Here is a 17,952-nt window from a genome sequence, read left to right on the forward strand (position 1 = left end):
AAGGTACATGGTAACCTTAGTTTTACGAAGAAGAAGTATAAAATACAAAATCAATTTATATTAAAGTGCGAACACCGAAATTAAAACGTGTTTACCAGCTATTCGTTTTGCTTCGTCGTAATCACTTTTATGAGTTGTTAGACGTACTATTAAAGGTTCTACATTTCAAAATTTTTTTTTTTTCATGTATTATTTTGTAAGTCTTCAGATACTATACATAGTTTAAGTCTATGCATATTTATATAATAACCAAAGTTATTCTCCCATTTCGATTGGTTCTCGCCTATGATCTATTAGAGGACAGACGCACGATTAACAAAGTTTTTCCCTCTGTGTTTTAAAATGGCGGAAAGTTTTGTGAATTTATATAATATTTTACGTGACTGGGCGAAAGATAGAGTACAAAAAAGTCTTGCCGAGGCATTGAACAGGTATGAGAAGCAGGAAGAAGAAAGATAAAGCCGGTTTTATGTTTAGAAAATGACTCAGAAAATATACTCGAGCAGTCTCAGTCGGCAGTCGAGCCAGACTAAACCAAGCACAAAATTGGTCTTGGTAAGCCGAGAACCATTTCCGCTTACTCTCGAATTTAACAAACCCAATAAACAAAATGTTTATGAGATTAATTTATTTTAAAAATTCAACTTTTCTCAGTCTCAAAGTAATTGTTAAAACAGTGATTGATGTCAGGAATGACACAACAAAACATCACTTCTTAAAATCAGTTAAACTAAACACATAACCTTGCTTTCCGATGCAAATGTTCCAGTTCGTTTCAGGGCACAGCAGCGAGCCAAGTATAGTTCACTACAGCTCACGGCCAACTGTATCGCTGCTCAAAGGTATCTCCGACACTATTTCAAACTGATTTGAGAATCACCAACCACAGAGGACACAAATTTCCGCCGTCACTAAAGCTCCTTTCATTAAAAATTCGAATCGAATGGCCTCCAAATTGACCGCAACCGCAAGTTTTCCGAGCGTATTTTTCAACTCCGGCAATATTCAAGGCAACGTCCAAGCTTTTCGGTTCAAAGGGCTACTCTGATGAAAAATACTGACTTGGCTTTTCCAGCTTTTTCTTTAAGATTTGTAGATTTCGTAGCTCAATTCTGCTTTCACTGTAAGTTTTCGTTCCACAAGAAGCGACGCTCGAGTCAAGTTTGACAGTGGCGCGATTTTCCTGGACCAATCACAATTTTTTGCTACCCATAGCAACCAATCAAATTGCTTCATTTTGTATAAACAATAGATAACGTCAAATGGCTTTTTTCGTGTTCGCCAAAGTGGGCAAAGGCCGGCTTTCGAGTTATGTTGAAAGATTTTGAAATAAAAAAAGCTTTATCTGTAGTAGTTGGTTTCGTTATTATATAAAACAAATAGATTCCATGTTGCCGTGCGTCTGTTCAGTAATAGATCACAGAAGACGTCAAAATGTGGTAAGAACATCAGTGACACACTCCGGGCCATCGCCTCGTGTGCCACTTCTTTGTTCTTACCACATTTTGACGTCATCTGTAATCTATTACTCAACAGACGCACGGCAACATGGAATCTATTTTTTTAAACAGAGCATTTTCGACTGCATTACGGGGGATCTGTTTCTCATATCATATTAATCTATCAGGTGGCATAACCCAAGCCAAGTCTCTCAAAATCCCTAGAGCTTAGAGGTTACGCTAGGGCATCCCTCAAACGATCAGTGTGCAGGGTATTCGACCTTCTCCTGGGTGAATCGATCTGTTGTTAAAATTTTATAAGGAATTCAGGAAAAAGAAAAAGTAGCTATTTCGTGTTACTATTAAAAATCGTGAGTCTTCAATATCACTGAGAATCAGGCCGACTGGAATATTCGGCTTCACTGTGCGTGAGTTTTGTTGGAGTCTCAGTCTGCGAGGAAAGTCGTGTTTATTTGTATAATCTGATCACCCCTATCTAAGCCATCACTCGTCAATAACCCAGTGACAGGATAAATCAACACCGGAACTTTACAAGTGACTGATTGACTGGTTATTTGCATATCATTTGCATAATCTGATCACCCACCGCAGCTCAATACAGTGGAACTCCGTTAATCCAGTCACCAACGAACCACAACAATTTGGCCGTATTAACGGGGTGGCCGTATTAAAGGGGTTCTTTTAATATGAAAATGGCTGACTGAGCTGTTGTTCGGACCAGAATTAAGTGGCCGTAATGACGAGGTGGCCGTGAGGCAGGCTTCCACTGTACTTGCTATTGTAATCACGAGCTGAAAAGGAGACGTCCAAGTTACCGATCCTTGGGAAACCTGTCCAGAAATTGATTAAAGGAGAAGGTCACCCTCAGCAGCCAGGCCGCCTTTTCGTGACGTCATTTCATCCAAGGGATTTTGTCCAAATGGCTTTCGACAATTCTTTTAACTACCACTCTGGGTTATGGCTGCTCTTGAGCCGTATTATTGTTCCGGCGACCAAGAAGCGTTTGAATAATTACCAAGAGACAGTTGCAAGACCTCGTGCTAAGCTATAGAGTTTCAGTTCTTTGACAAAGGAGAATGTGAGAAGCCATCCAATGTTTACTATGGATTTTTTAAGCTTTTATTTCTACTTACGAATGCCAATGTTAACGAGGATACGCTTGGACAAATGTAAGTCGACTATTTTACCATATTTCGTTTCGTTTTGTTTTCAATCGAATTTGTGTTTCAATAAGACTGTAGTTGTAATTGGAATTTTCTGTTATCACAGCTTCAGATTATTGTAAAACTACTGTTGCCATTAAATCCTGAAAATCCAAGCCTGTTTTCTTGATCGCCTGAAATTCTATTTATCGACGTTTCAATTATTGTGAGCCAAACATGCTCCAAACTCTGAAAGGGATAGCAGTGAAGATAGTAAAGTGCATAATCGCTTGGAAAAACTACATTTTGCTGACCTTGTGAAGAATGCCAAGTCAGTTGCAGCTTTTTTCTGCTTCCCGCCAGTTTCAAGTCGGACAGAATGATTAATTTCACATAATCAGGACCTGGCTGCCACGAACAGTTTCCAAATGGCGGCCTTCAAAGTCAAGTTTTGGGCTTCTTTCGAGACGAATTTCTTTAAAATAGCAGGCACTTATTTCACTATATAAGCTGAATCCTTAGCTAGGAGATACATGGCATATAGCTCATTAAATACACAAGTTGGATACTTTTTCAATGCTTTATTTTCCTGTCTTTGTAGTTGATCCCCTACAACAACTACACATGCCTGAATTATGCGGTCATGAATTGAGATATGATCGTGGGACGAGGTTGCCTGGTGAATGGTCTACCGCTGGACTTAAGGCGCTTCAGGCATCTGGCCCTCACTGACAAAGCGCCATAAGTTCCGGTAAACTTGCCGAGCACACTACAGACCTGGGTACACAATCGTCGTACTGAAAAAGAAAGCAGAATATAAAACCTCATCTATTTTACGAATTTCGTTTCCATTTTGATGCCCCGAACAATCTGTCTGGTAACTCGGGTGCAACTTTGGGTTAATTTTTCTCGAAGGAAGCTGAATCTTGGGAAAATCATCACACCGCTTTAGTGCAATGTCACAAAACAATTTCAAATGACAATCGCTAAAACTTGAATTGCCAGCAGCAAAACGTTCCCGGAAATTCAAGAATACATAAAAGTGTTTGATAATGTTAAACTTTGTTCGCATGAGAATTTCTTTAACATCACATCATGCGGTAGTTTGGGACGAATGAGTAAAAATATAAAGTAGTTATGAAGCAAACTAGGCTTACCATGAGAGGGCCAGAAGAACGAGCGCGGCGTGGATCGTTTTCCTCGTCAGCTACCTTGCCCGACTCTGTTGGTGGCGGTGGCGGTTTTGATGGTTTATGTTCCTCGAGGCAGTCATGGATACACTTTCGCTGCAAAAGAAAGCATAATAACGGAGTAACCTTCATGGTTTTCATGACCTTAGTCCATCTTGTTTCCCGGATGAATGGGAGCCAGTTTGTAAGTGACTGACTGTTCTTCAACGGGATTTAGATTTAGCAAAATCTTTGATATGGCTTATGTGCTTTGAGGCACTCCTTCATACACTTTTTCTACAAAAGAAAGCATAAAAAATAATAAACCATCATTATTTTCATGAACTTAGTCTTTATCATGATGCCCGGATATGAATATGTCTGTTTATAGATTTGGGAAATTAGCCATACTACATTGACAAGTTGATTGGTTTTCATTCTGGCGGATTGTAATCGAGCTAAATTTACAAACATCGGTAAAAGTTTCCAAGATAATTCCATTCAATTGCAAACGGAATACTTCTTAGTTTAGTATGCAAATATGTTCTACAATTTTTAACCTGCAAACTAATTGATATTACATTTTATTATTGCTTGTAAATAGCTCTTAGATTGTACACGTCATTTACGCTTTTTATTCGTGGGAATTGTGACGTATAGGGCTAACCTCATGATTTCCATTTCAAGAGTTATTTTTTTCTCTTTTTAACATATTATTTAGCTCTTAAATAAAGTATTGTGATTGTGAGCATTGAAACACTCCTAAAAACTGAAAAAAAAATTGCTACCTTGAGAATCTATTTAACTTTACAACATGAAACAATTTGTTTCAAAGAGGGGAACTTCCATGTAGAATGGTCGGGTATGGTGGTCAGAAAGTTGATGACTTTAATGGTGAAATAGTGGTGCTTTTTCCCCTGAAAACTCTAAGCGAGACCAAAATACTTGATCTAAATCCCAAAGGGAGACAACGAGCATTTCCGATCTTTTCATATAGGCGTCCCCCCTTCTTTATCGGGTAATTTGGGACGAACGAGTGAAAATAGAAAACAGCTACGAAGCAAGCTGAACTTACCACTTTAGGCGGTAAAGAAGGATGATGATTATCACGGTGAGCTCGAGGATCGTTTTCCTCGTCAGCTAGTTCGCCCGGCTTCGTTGGCTTCATGCATTTTTCCTTGCACTTTTTCTGCAAAAAGAAGGTTAATGGTGTAACTCTCATTATTTTCACAAACTTAGTTTCTATCTTGATCTCCGGACTAATCTGCCTGACAACTAGGGTGTCACTGTGAGATTATGTTCCTACCAGTTAACTGAATATTAGAACATCACTAAACGTCTTGATTAACAAGCTAATTGGCAAGGCTGTCTGGTGGATTAAAACGGACGATTTTAGAAGCATTTCGAAAAATTTTCCAAGGCTTAAGACTCCTTTAAAAGACTATCAACCATCAATAAACTCAATGGAGACGACTGAATCTTCATCGAAAAATTTAAGAAAACAAGTGGGTAAATCACACTGTTCATAGTAGAATTTTCCTTAGAATTTGCTACCACAAGTTGGGAACGAAACACATATATAAAGCAAACTATTCAAGCTTACCAAGACTGGGCGGGGGCGCTTTATGGGGTGGATCATTTTTAACATGGGTCTCGGCGAAAGCGGCGGTAGCTCCAAGAAACAGGACCAGTATTAGAGAGTTCATTTTGGGCACTGTCTTTGCTGGTTCGCAAAGAAATATGATTAGCACAGCTCATGCCCGCCCTTTTTATAAGCCTGTGAGATTGGGATTGCATCTAAATTGACAAATCGGAGAACGACGAAGTCTTTGTTAAGGCCTGGTTTGCTTCCTAAGCAGCGGGCAAAAGGTAAACAGTTTTCTCAGCTGATATCAATAGTGAGGGTTTATTTACTTACTGCACGCACGTTTCCTCGCATTGTTGCACTTAAGTCGACTTTCCTTTTCAAAAGAACGCACATTTGACAATATCTTGAGTATTTTCAGATTTTCCTCTCTTGGAGAAGACCCAAAGTGACTTTGGTCACGTTATCACCTTGGTTACGTTTTTGTAGATGTAAAGTGCTCAATACAAATACATTGTCAGAGTTCAAATAACAGTAACTCTAGTGAGTTATGTAAACTTTTTGCACTCTTTTTTTCGGGACCACAAAACCACGTAAACTAACATAATAAAATTGCTTACTATCCTTTGGGCAAAAAAAAAATTTTTATTTAAACAAAGTACTGCAAACAAAGATATCTCTACGTAAAGGGTATATTTTGTTTTTGTACGTGGAGGGAAAAAACAAGTTTACTTGGTGGATACAAAAAAGTCTTTACAGCAGTATTTGAACGCCTAAAACCTTTGTAACCTCCCCTTCCATCACCTGCCTCGTTTTCCTCAGTTAACTTCAGTTTCCTTCTTGAGATAAACAAGTTTAGTTAATTAAAAACACTTCTTAATTTGACAGGGCCATGCGTACCACAATTCAAACCACAAAATGTCTTTTTGCTTGAAGTCGCCCTTAAACATAAAACATTTAATTTTGCGATTGAAAGCAGTAAAGATAAAAAAAATCTTCATGAAACGGGATATTTTTCTTTTGTGCAAGATGTAAACACAGTCCCTTCTGGCAAACATAGAAGCCACAAGGTTTATTCTGCAGACACAAAGATCCCTTTACAGTACATGTTTGTACTTTTAGAACGCAAGAAGTCCAGCTGTTATTACACATAAAGCCTATAAGCACTGAGCCGGCTAGGGATTCTGAGAGACTTGGCTTGGGATATGACACTTGGTAAATTAATATGATATGAGAAACAGATCCTTCGTAATGCAGTCGAAAATGCTCTGTATATGCATGCATAGACTTAAACTACCTTAAAATCCTACTTTAAAGCTCTGGGCTTGTATAACTTCATAAGGGGTTTTGGGTGAGCTTATAAACGGGGGAGGATTATATCAGGGGGGGGGGGGGTTATAAGCGGAGTAAAAAAAATGTCTCGGAACGACGTGAAATTAGCGTGAACCAAGGAAGGCAGCGGAGGTCACTTGGTTATTAGAGGTGGAATTGAATTACCATGCGAGTATTACATTTACGGGAGCAATGAACACAAAGCGCAAGTGAGGAAAAGAATACGGAAGGCTCAGAGTTTATTGTCGGGAGGCTACAAAAAATCTGCGTGCATGGAAGACTGCCGGATTGTAGCTGGCTGTTTGCTTTGTCATCGTACTCCAAAACATTGTCGTTGAACATTTGTGTTGTAAATGAACAGAGGAGCAAAACTCATAGCGGTGTCATATATGCATGAATATTTGTTTTGAATTCTTTCTTTGGTATAGTTATAATTATTGTTCTACACTCCACAGCCATTTGTTTATGCCTACAACTTTCGAATAAAAATTTTGATGTTTGTAAAGACACGCTAAAGGAACGCACTGATACATTAGATGGGCTTATATCTGGAGGGGTTATATCCGGGGGGGGGGGCTTCTATCCGGAATAATACCTTTGTTAGCAAATAGATGGGCTTATTTCCGGGGGGGGCTTATAACAGAGGGCCTTTAAAGTAGGATTTTACAGTTTACTATCTCAAGACTTACAAAGTAAGACATGAACGAAAAATTACATTTTGAAAAGTAGGACTACAGACCCACAACCGAAAGCTTGAGCCAGACAATTCTTTTATAACGAGGCGACTAAATCCGGTCGGAAAGAAGCCCGCAACAGACAACTTTTGGGGGGACGGGGGGATGAGTCCAAGTCTCTGTCGTGCTTAGTACAGTACAGATAGGCCAACTTTCTCTGCTCCAACCTCCACTAAATGTCCCGATCATTTTATCATTATCAGCCGCATGCAAACGTTACATATTCCGGCAACCTCACATGCAAATTAAGCAGACCTGGTCGGTGACGGCTTTTGACGACGAGAAATCACTTTAGGTGTGACAACTTAAACACCCACGCCCACAGACAAGGAAGTTCCGAAACAGGAATAGCTGGAACATGAATTACTATCCCACGCTGCTTTGCGCCTTTATGTTGTGATCCATGACTCCATTTGAGATCCTTTTTCGCGCCCAACATCCTAACAAGTGTTTTGCTCGTGGGAGTAGGATCACCGAGCACCAGTCTTCCTGATCGTGGCCACTTGAGGGCGATGGCGAACACATGGTTGTCCTTAGATGTGTACCTGTAAAATGCAGAGATTATGGATGTAATAAAGTCATGGAAACCAAGGCTTTTTTTTTTTTGCGCGATCAAGGTGGCTGATGAGTTGTAATTTAAAGGGAAATTGAATTTTCACGGTAATTTCAAATCATCCGTTTAAACGAAGTAAGACGATTTTCCGGCAATTAAGCAGAGATACTTCTGAAAGTAATAGGGAGCTTACGAAATCACGACGGCAACGCCGAAGACAACGTCGATTAGCATATGTAATAGGACTACATGCTGTCCAATTTGGAAATAATTGGATGAATAAAATTCTGAGGACAGCCAAAATTGGACGAGGCCGTTGGCCGAGTCCAATTTGGCAGTCCGAGGAATTTTTTGAATCCAATTATTTCAAATTGGACAAGCATGTAGTCCTATTACCTATTAATTATATAGGATTCAAAAACAGATGAACAAGGCAAATATTTTATCCTCTAAAGTACAGTATTCCTCCATTCGCTTTGCACAGCACGTCACAGGTCAAACACTTTAACACAGGTTTTTTGCTTCTTTGAGTGTTGTTGTTCTGATTATTCTCCCTCATCTCGAGTAAATCAGTAGCATCTATTTCTGGAAACCTAGCCAAAGACTCCATTTGAAAGTTTAGACGTCAAAAACGTGGAGAGAAAAGTCGGGAAATTCCGCCATTGACATAAGAAAACTTAGCGAGCTAAAATCGCTCGGTGACGTTTGATGGCAGTGATAATAGCTGCAACCTGATTGGCCAATACTCGGTTCTTTTAATTATCTTGACATTTCATTGATTGATGAAAAGTATCCAGATTTTTCTCAAATTGGACAGTTTGTTCAAAGCTAAACTAAACGTTCGAGCAAAAACTATCCAATTTATTTTAAATTTGGACAGTTTGCAAAAATTAATAAAAAATAGTTCTGTCAGCAATATTGAATTTTGATGGAGATATATAATTAAAAAATGAATTTATATCTTACCTACGAATATTGCGGTACTATAAAGTCATTTACTTTGTTTATCACTGTCACAACTATCACGAAGCTGAATCTAGGATACATCGATACATTCGAAAATAAAAATTTAAAAAATTAACTGTCGTAGTTCACGTTTTCCAGACAAGGCAGAATTTGGTCATTTCACATTGTTGTTCTGCGGAGGACGACAAAGAAATGTGTTAAGAATTATAACGCACGTGCACAGCCATTGTTCTCTCATTAAACCTTTTGTTTAGCGACGTTGCCGTTGCCATTGCTGTCGTGGATTTTAAGCTCTCAGTATGGGGCAGGCATTAGTGAGGAATGAACCTTTTACGGCTGTTGCAATAACCATGCACTATTGGAGAAATGAGGACTATCTACCTCTTCCTTTACTGTTGAATATTTATTTTTCGTCTTGTTCTTCAATGCGCCGAACAATTTTAATGCCTCGGCACTTCAACGCCAAGTCTTGGCATACCTGTTTCTCTTCCATCGAATCCTTAGTGATTCCGGCCTCATTGGGGTTTTTCTCTGGTACGTTTTATTCAAATTTTTCCCATTACCTTAGAAATCCCCTTCCCTCAGGGCTCCCTCCCGCTCAGGTGCTGGATTTCCACCTCCCACATCTAGACCGTCTACTCTTCAACAACAAACTTAGTGTACACTGCTTCTACCATTGTCTTCACTGTCTTGCATAAACGTGATAATAAGACAACGCAAATTTTTAATCAGTAATGTGCATGGAGTTCTTAATAACGCACCACACTTTTCCACTGATTGAATCGTTCTGAGCTCTCCACGGCCTGGTTCCATAAATAGCGTCACCGTTCACTTTCAGCCAATCTCCCATCTGAGTGAGACGTTCTTGGAATATCGGTGCAATTGTACCGTCTGAGGCTGGGCCAATATTCATCAGCAAGTTACCACCACAGCTGCCGAGAAAAGACAGTAAATTGAAACCTGTGAGCTACCCTTCTCGTCTCTAAATTAAAGTCAGGTAGGTTGGTTGTTTTAAAACGACAACCGTTTTGCCGATGATGTAACCAAAATAAATGGATGGCTTTAGGGGCGAAAATCGTGAGATACTTGCACGACTTCAAACTTGTCAGAACAACACAACTTGTCTTGTCTTTTTCTCTAAAGGCTGGTTTTCACTATAGCTAGCTAGCGACCGAGTCGTAGTCGAATTCGTAGTCGGGATCGTAAGAGAGCTTACGACCTAGTGAGAATCAAAAATCGCTGTCGTAAGCGGAGTCATAAGCTCGGCGAAAGTCTGAAGGATCAAAACGTTTCCACTCTTTCCGATCCCGTTTACGACTCCGTCGCTTATGATCCAGTGAAAACTAAATTGTCGGAGTCGGAAGCAGAAGCGGAAGAACCAACCAATCTCAAGGCCTGGAATCGAACATTGTGATTGGTTTATTCATCCGCTTCTGCTTCCGACTCCGACCATCTAGTTTTCACTGGATCGTAAGCGACGGGGCCATAAGCGGAATGGGTGTTCTGCTTCCTACTCCGTCGGTTTGATTTTCATTAGATCGAAACACTCTACGCTACTGATTACGACTCCGACTACGAATCCGTCCCAGGTGAAAACCAGCCTTAAGACGTCAGGAAAATTAAATGGTATATCTTAGACACAGCTACCTGAGGGAGGGCTTGGAATGGCGTTATAATCTTCCCCAAATTTAATATTTCTTATTTCTTTATAAGCAATTTGCTATCATCTCTTCAGTGCTTCTATAGCTTTCTACACTATTATATTGAGACCTTCTACAATTTGGTGGTTGCTGTCTACACAGCGCCTAGCGTAAAATTTCAAATTTACAAGTCCAAAAAGATGCAATTAAGAAAGCGTTAAGATCCTCTTTACGCGTCTGTACGAACTTCTACATAACAAACTTTGTTTTGAAGGAACTGCGTCGTCGATAGAGCTTCATACCGGCCCAGTGACTGAAACCGACCAAAAGTATGTTAATTTAGCAGTTGTCGCCTGGGTGTCGCAAAGTGATCAGTCTAAGGCCCCGTCTACACGTATGCGGATATTTTTGAATCCTCAACTTTTTCTTTTCGGATTCAAAACTTTCCCCGTCCACACGTAGCGTATTTGAATCGAATTCGCCCGTCCACACGCATCCGATGGTATCCGGATTCACTCTAGAGAAACTAGGCCTACGCGTTGTGCCGCCATGTTGGTTTATTGTTCGGTAAGAGACTGGACACGATTTTGCTACGTCGTCGGATTCGAAAATATCCGGATTCGCCGTCCACTCGTTATCGGATTCGTTGCGAGTTTATTTTTTCCACTCTGGAGAGCGGATTTAAAAATATCCGGATTCGCTGCTGAATTCGCCGAATGCGTGTGGACGGAAGTCGTATCCGGAAAGAAAAAGTTGCGGATTCAAAAATATCCGAATACGTGTGGACGGGGCCTAAAAGACTCGCGCCAATCATCCATAGGAAAAGAGATGGCGACTGGTACATTTACCCATAGTTCGTAGCGCAAGAAAACCTTAACAACGCTCATGAAAACGTACAGAAATCTTCAAACCTAAGCTACACAAAGTCCTCAGTACAGGAACAAATATTGTAAAGATTTGGCTTTCTTTGTGCCATGGAGGCTGTGTTAGGCTCGCAAGGTATTGTGGTAAAATGTACAGCCACCATCTTTTTTCCTGCGGTAGATTTCTCAACGATTATGAAGTAAAACGACCAATCGTGACTCCTTCGCTCGCGAACTCGAGCCACCTAGCTGGTTTGTTAAATGTCTCATGTTGCTTTGTTAACTGTATTGTCTGTGGTCATTGCTTGTGATTGGCAGACTGGAGTGTACCTAAGTTTTGGTCTTGCGACACTTGAAAATCATTTTAAGATCTACTCTGGAAGCTTATGTTTGTTTTTACCTCACAGTACTGGTCAGTTGTTTAATCAGTTCTTCAATTTTAAGGTAGTCTTTAAGATTTGCTTCTCGACGAAATCCCCAGGAATGTCGGTCTACCGTCATGGCGTTCTCCCACTTCATCTTCTGAAGTTTACCTACAATGCCAATCAATGCTTCAATGTTAGATAAATTCCAAACATTCCAAGTTTGTTTTAACGACTTGTTTTAATTCTGACAAGCTAAAGGATCTATGATAACAATCTGACCGTGTTATAATGTCATGTCCAGCACGCTTTGCGAACAAAAATATTAATTTTGTAGACATAGTTTTCTGTGACACCCGTGACTGAGTCCATCGTGAGTTTATGACGAATTAATACGTTTTCAGCCACAAAGGAATGATTTCGCTAAATAATTAATAAACTGATCCTTCCGGCAGGGAGAGAGGATTAAGAATTCAATTCAGCTGTTCAATTTAATTTTAATTTTAACTCTCGGAAACATTAATTTTACAGAGGTGCCAGAAAAACATAGAATTCATATAAATATATACAACACATATAAATATATAAGACAGAAATCAAAAACAAAAATAGATTAAATCTAAAATACGTTTGCCCAACATTACGGTTTGAAAAAAAAAAGCCTTCTTTAAGAGCTAGAAGAAAAAAAAAATGAGTTTTTACCTTAGATGATAGTTTACATAAAAGTTCAAAAATATGAGATATTAATAATGATTGCAAATTGGTAAAAAGCGAGACTCGCAAATTCTATTTCTTCCTGGCGGCTCCATTGTTCTGGCTTTGTCAATAAGGTGTGTTTGGCGTGTTTTAGGGTCGCACCTACTGACCTGGGTTGTACCTATCCTGTCCAGTATAGACACCGCCATGATGACATCGACAGCCCCGCCCCCATCTGTCATTAATTACCACGTTGTCCTTCACAGGGCTGTGAACACAACATGCAATCATAGTTTATTGTTAAACTGTATATCCATATGTAAAGCTATGCCAAATCGGACGCAGTTGGGGTCCATAAAAACCCAAATAAGCCAAAACAATTCAACGACGCCTGGACAGCCGTCATCTGCGAGGGTAATCCCACTCGGGAAAGATAGTGCCATCTTTCCCAATGGCGGAGCCAATCAAAGTGCAGGTTTTGTAAGGTAAGGTAAGGTAAGGTAAGGTAAGGTAAGGTAAGGTAAGGTAACTTTATTTTAAGTCGTAAATATGGGTTGTGGCGAGCCAGGGGCTCATGACAAAAACGCATAACTGTTTACAATAACATTACTACATACAAGTTCAATTTTGTTTCAGTCATATCTTTCTAAATCGATTTAATGATCCCTTTACCAATTCTTTGATGATCCATTCTGACGTCGTTTCGCTTACTTGACTTGATCAAACACAAGAAATAGATCGATTTCATGATCCTTTGACCAATTCTTTGATGATGCATTTTGTCGTCGCTTTGTGTGTTTGACAGGATCGCGGCGGAGTGCAAGGGGCAGGAGTTTTAAAAAATGCTAATTTACAGACCTAACAGAATACGCGAAACATCTCTTGACGTTTTCTTTCCTTGGTAGGAACAACTCATGCAGAACTTTTTCATCGCGCTAAAAAACCGTGAACGTCGATCATATAACGTTGAACTTCTACTACCCATTTGATATTTAGGCCGTTGCACGTTCACCTTTCACGCACCTGTAGGACAACCTTTTAACAGATACCTTTTATTAAATAGCCACGTTAGAAATTCTTCACTCTTCCAGTACGACGCTTCGGCTTCCCAGTCTCCATCTGTCCACAGGTAATCAGGTTTGTACGTATTAACAAGGTCATATAGCTGTGGCTTCACTACAGCCTGAGGAAGAAACACAACACAACTGCTGATTATATGATCCTTCCAGTCCCAGCCTTAAACATTTGTACTCATTACTGAAAAAACTCCCGTGATTTTACATAACATGCACACCATGAACTTTGATGTTCATTTTTTCATATCACAGCTTTCTTTGGAGTGATCTTTCAAACTCCCACCTTGGATTTTTATTTAACTAATATCTCGAAGGCCGGATCTTCAGCAAAATGTGTTCTGATTTACTGATTAGGATTAATGTAGAATGCATTTGGAGCTGTCTATCTTTGAATCATTTTTATATTGGCAAATCCCAACAGTTTTCTGCTGAAATTAGAAAGATCTAGACTGCGAGTAATCCACGTGTGAATTGACTGATTGATCACTGAAACCTCCACCCTTGTTTTTGTATTCTAGTAATATCTTGAACAAAACGCATTCTGATCTGCTGATTCGAATTAATGTAGAATGAGATGTGTATCAAGAATCATTTTTAAACTGGCAAATCTAAAGAGTTTTCCGATGGAATGAGCTGGACTGCGAGCAATCGCTACGTGTGCTTTGAATGTGTGCAATAAAATTCACGTACCTGAATATATTCATCGGTTTTAAATCCATTGGCTTTGTCTTTTAAGTAATGAGGGTTAAACCACTCAAACAAAGAGTAGTACAAACCAAATCTCACTTCTGGATCACTGAGACTGCGAAACGCTCTTGCAAGTTCATCTAATGAATGAGTCAATCAGAAGTCCGCATATCAGATTTATCAATCAATAATTTTCATTTGGCTCACCCCCTTCCCGCCCTTCCCCTCTCTGAACCACTTTAGGCTTTATATCTATTGGTCTCGATGTCTTCCGCCGCCGTTGCATGTATTTGCCTTGTCACACGGATAAGGCTTATTCGGTTCTCACGGCAAGGACAAACGTTATTTCGGTCATCAGGCGTGACAACTTGAATAAAAGCTGCGAAGAGAGCCTGTATAGTACACGTTATTCACACAATTCCCGACAGTCAGTCCGCATATCACGTGACATTCCCATCATTCGGTAGCAAAAAAACAAAAGATCATTGGAGATCAAGACGGGTCTCAGATTCAACCTGAAAAACCATTCCATATCTATTGCGCTGTAGATCTAGAGATGATCATGATCAGTGCATATGGTCTGGTCCGAGACCCCGGCCCTGAAGGAGAGGGGGTTCTCATTTGTTAGCCAAATTCTGCGCAAAATCCATTTCCCAGACTAGTTTTTGCCCAAATGTCAGTGCCATGGCCACTTTTTTGTTGGTGATTTCCAGTCTTAGTGACCCAAATTCCATTTTCCCTGTGTAAAAATAGGCAAATACCACTTCCCGTTTTTACCAATTTTAGGCTCTTCTTGTCTGCATGGTTTACAATTTTTGTGCACAAAGATATACCCGTCGATCCAAGCACTACACGGACATTTGTAAAGCTTAGTCCCCAGTAGAAAACTGTTTGTGGCGGAATCATGCTCGAATCTTGGAATTAGTTTAACTTAATGGTAGCCTGGGTAGCAAGCGTTCCCGTACGAACGAAACGAAATCAAACGAAATCGGGGTTAATTTTTCGCATTCGGGTCGCGCGAAAAATGGGGCGAGAGCGAAAAGAACGAAAGAGCTCTTTCGAGCGGCCCGCTTGTTACGCGGGCTAACTTTACGGGTCAGCCATGTACACGTAAGTTATGTCTGAAAATAGTTCTCACCAACAATGTTTCTGTGAGGCCCGATGTCAACTGAATTCCAATTCCAAGCCACACTTGAATTCCAGTTTGTAAATCCCTCGTGGTGTTTGCTTGTGAATACAAAGTACCTAAAGCAGTCATATTGAAATCAGAGTAATTTACAGAATAATTAACTGATACAAGCTAGAAAAGAGGAGAATAGAGAATCGAGAGATAACTGAGATATCCATGAGAACTGAGAGGAGAGGAAGATTAAAGAGATGAAAAAAGAAGATAGGAGGAGAGAGGGGAAGATATTTTTTCCTTGCCTTTTGGCAATGTATAATTTGTTCTATATTTTTGGTGAACAAACAGTTAATCTTCTTCGCAATCATTCTCATAGACATAAGAGATGTTAAGCCGACAAGGGCCTTTCACTACTACGTCGAACATATAGAAGGATTTAACTACCTTAACATGCTTACCTTGCCCCAGATCTAGCCACAAGTTTTGCCCACTGTTTAGCATCAAAGAACTCTGCTTTGAACATTGGAGCAAACTCGTTATAGCTGAATCCCGGAGGAAAGTTCTTTCCGGTGTAGTTTAAGTATTGCTGCAGTTGTCTTCCCTTCCATTTGTACCAAAACCATTCACTGTCAAAACTGGGCACAGAATAGACTCCCCAGTGAACAAATATTCCAAACTTGGCATCGTCGTACCAAGAAGGAATCGCTCTTTTGTTCAGCGATTTCCACGAAGGAGAAAACTTCTGCGAGTCCTTAAGCCTTAACTTTTTCTTTCTTCTGCGAGCTGTTGACTTTTCCTTTTTATCCACGGTCGACTTTTTATACCCACGATCGTGGTGTTTATGTTTGTGAGGATGACTCTTATAATGTGCTGACCTAACAGAACTCTTTCTTGCAGCTTTCTGTTCCCTGGAGCTCTCATGCGCTGAAACCTTTTTTCTGTTATTTCTGGATGTTCTTGGCAGGACCTTACTTTTTCTTTCAGTTTTCTTTGGCTGCGATGTTTTTCGCGCTCCATCGTGTTCGTGTCTATGTGATTTCGATGCCTTATTGTGACTTCCGACTCTCCGGTCCTCGGAATTTTTGTGCAATTCGTTCTTTTTTGCATGAACATGCGTGTGTTTTATAGCCTTTTTCCTTTTGTTATACTGAGATGAATGAGGACGAACTGGCTCCACATCAAAACCTTCGATCCTCAAAGCCTTTGGTGGGACTACAGCTATGAAATCTCGCTTGTTAGATTTTCTATGAGTTCTACCATTAGCCTTGTGATCGGCTCCATTATCTTTGTGCTTTGCCTTATCAGTATACTTTGCTGTGTGTTTCTTATGGCCTGTGTCTTTCTTGTATTTTGATTCTCCATGCTGACGGGAGTAAGAAAATTCACGCATAGACGACAATTTGTTTGCATCCTTATTTCCGTACTTCCTTGCCTTTTGATGTGTCTTGACATTACTTTTTATTCCTGCATCTCGTTTAGTGTTAATTTTCTTTTTTCGACCTGAATGCTTTTCTCCTTTTTTGAATTTTCTTTTCTTTGCTCTATGATCAGAAGACAATGGCTGAGACCAAATGTAAGTCCTCTTTGAACCCTCTTCTTTCACATTGTAATAAATTGGCAACGCAAGTTTTTCGGATCGCTGATGTTTATCAAGGTGATTTCGACTAGGTGTTTGATGGTGGCTCTTTTGTTTTGAAGTGAGCTTTCGCCGCTTGTGCGTAGAATGATCTGAACTCAGTGTCTCATCCTTTCTGTGATTCTTGTTCACACGATCATGAAAGTGCTTGTGTTTTCCATTGCTGCTAGATATCTGCGATTCTAACCTGTCATGGTGATACCTCTCAGATTGTTTCTCAGTTTTTCGACTGATCGATTCCTCATCGTCGTCTGTTATTGTTTTTCCAGCTTGATCGTAACCGTGATGTTTTCGTAGATAATCAAGGACGTACTCCTTGAGTTGTGCGCGATCGAATAAAACATGTTCAAGGTTCACAAAGTTGTCATTTTCCTTGGATTGTCCTTTTGATACATGTAAAGGTCTCTCGTGACCGACCTTGATCCGTGTTTGCTTTTTGTGACCGCGCAAGTTAACTCGTTCATCGTGGCTTGAATCATGTTTCACTTCTCTTCCTTTGTGCGATTTTCCTGTTGTAGAAGGATCAGGCGAAGATCTAACTATATGAGCTACCAACAACAAACACAGTAAGACAAACAAATCTCTAACCATTGCTCCGTCAAGAAAGGTATCCTTTTGAAGGAAGAGTAAGACTTTACCCATGAATGATTAATAATTCTTCAAAGACCTGTTTTTTTCTTCTATACTATGGCACCAAAGCGTTCAACCTGAAAATTTGCATAGGACTTCAGGCGTGGCGGTCATTCTCTCTAACTGCAACTTAATGAGAGCAGAATTAACGAGGAAGAAAGGAAGGCTTAGGGTTACGTACGTTTTTCTACGCCGAGCGATTCGTATTGTCTGAAAATATCGCTTCTAATGTCTGCTGCTGCAAAGGATTACCCATCGAGATGCCCGCACTGCCTCCAACCAGCGGTGTTAGCTAGTA

General features: G+C 40.0%; 3 protein-coding genes across 3 annotated transcripts in view; 1 reads left to right on the top strand and 2 right to left on the bottom strand.

Moving 5' to 3' along the window:
- Nucleotides 1-17,952, top strand: part of LOC110065975 (winged helix repair factor 1-like) — a 162,502-nt gene that overhangs the window by 137,179 nt on the left and 7,371 nt on the right. The window lies entirely within an intron of this gene.
- On the bottom strand, nucleotides 3,169-5,897 carry LOC110065947 (uncharacterized). Its single transcript, XM_089290254.1, has 4 exons — nucleotides 5,381-5,897; nucleotides 4,847-4,986; nucleotides 3,760-3,888; nucleotides 3,169-3,399 (listed from the first exon to the last, which is right to left on the bottom strand). The coding sequence occupies exons 1-4, from the start codon at nucleotides 5,475-5,477 to the stop codon at nucleotides 3,328-3,330; spliced, it is 438 nt and encodes a 145-aa protein (XP_089146380.1). The 5' UTR covers nucleotides 5,478-5,897; the 3' UTR covers nucleotides 3,169-3,327.
- On the bottom strand, nucleotides 5,982-17,922 carry LOC110065973 (uncharacterized). The gene is made up of 8 exons (XM_089290241.1): nucleotides 15,847-17,922; nucleotides 15,404-15,510; nucleotides 14,269-14,405; nucleotides 13,552-13,685; nucleotides 12,673-12,770; nucleotides 11,845-11,977; nucleotides 9,703-9,873; nucleotides 5,982-7,967 (listed from the first exon to the last, which is right to left on the bottom strand). The coding sequence occupies exons 1-8, from the start codon at nucleotides 17,664-17,666 to the stop codon at nucleotides 7,709-7,711; spliced, it is 2,859 nt and encodes a 952-aa protein (XP_089146367.1). The 5' UTR covers nucleotides 17,667-17,922; the 3' UTR covers nucleotides 5,982-7,708.

The sequence above is a fragment of the Orbicella faveolata genome, unplaced genomic scaffold, assembly GCF_042242905.1.
Source record: "Orbicella faveolata isolate gen_17 unplaced genomic scaffold, um_ofav_v1 contig_2, whole genome shotgun sequence".
Taxonomy (NCBI): domain Eukaryota; kingdom Metazoa; phylum Cnidaria; class Anthozoa; order Scleractinia; family Merulinidae; genus Orbicella; species Orbicella faveolata.

What these genes read in the sequence shown, in the direction of transcription:
- LOC110065947 (XM_089290254.1), bottom strand. Translation starts at nt 5,477, where the DNA reads ATGAACTCTCTAATACTGGTCCTGTTTCTTGGAGCTACCGCCGCTTTC. An exon ending in CCATAAAGCGCCCCCGCCCA is followed by an intron (nt 4,987 to 5,380) that starts GTCTTGGTAAGC and finishes AAATAATGAGAG; the next exon opens with TTACACCATTAACCTTCTTT. An exon ending in CTTCTTTACCGCCTAAAGTG is followed by an intron (nt 3,889 to 4,846) that starts GTAAGTTCAGCT and finishes TTTCTTTTGCAG; the next exon opens with CGAAAGTGTATCCATGACTG.
- LOC110065973 (XM_089290241.1), bottom strand. Translation starts at nt 17,666, where the DNA reads ATGGGTAAAGTCTTACTCTTCCTTCAAAAGGATACCTTTCTTGACGGA. An exon ending in CAACTGACCAGTACTGTGAG is followed by an intron (nt 9,874 to 11,844) that starts GTAAAAACAAAC and finishes TTTTCTCGGCAG; the next exon opens with CTGTGGTGGTAACTTGCTGA. An exon ending in TCAATCAGTGGAAAAGTGTG is followed by an intron (nt 7,968 to 9,702) that starts GTGCGTTATTAA and finishes TGCATTTTACAG; the next exon opens with GTACACATCTAAGGACAACC.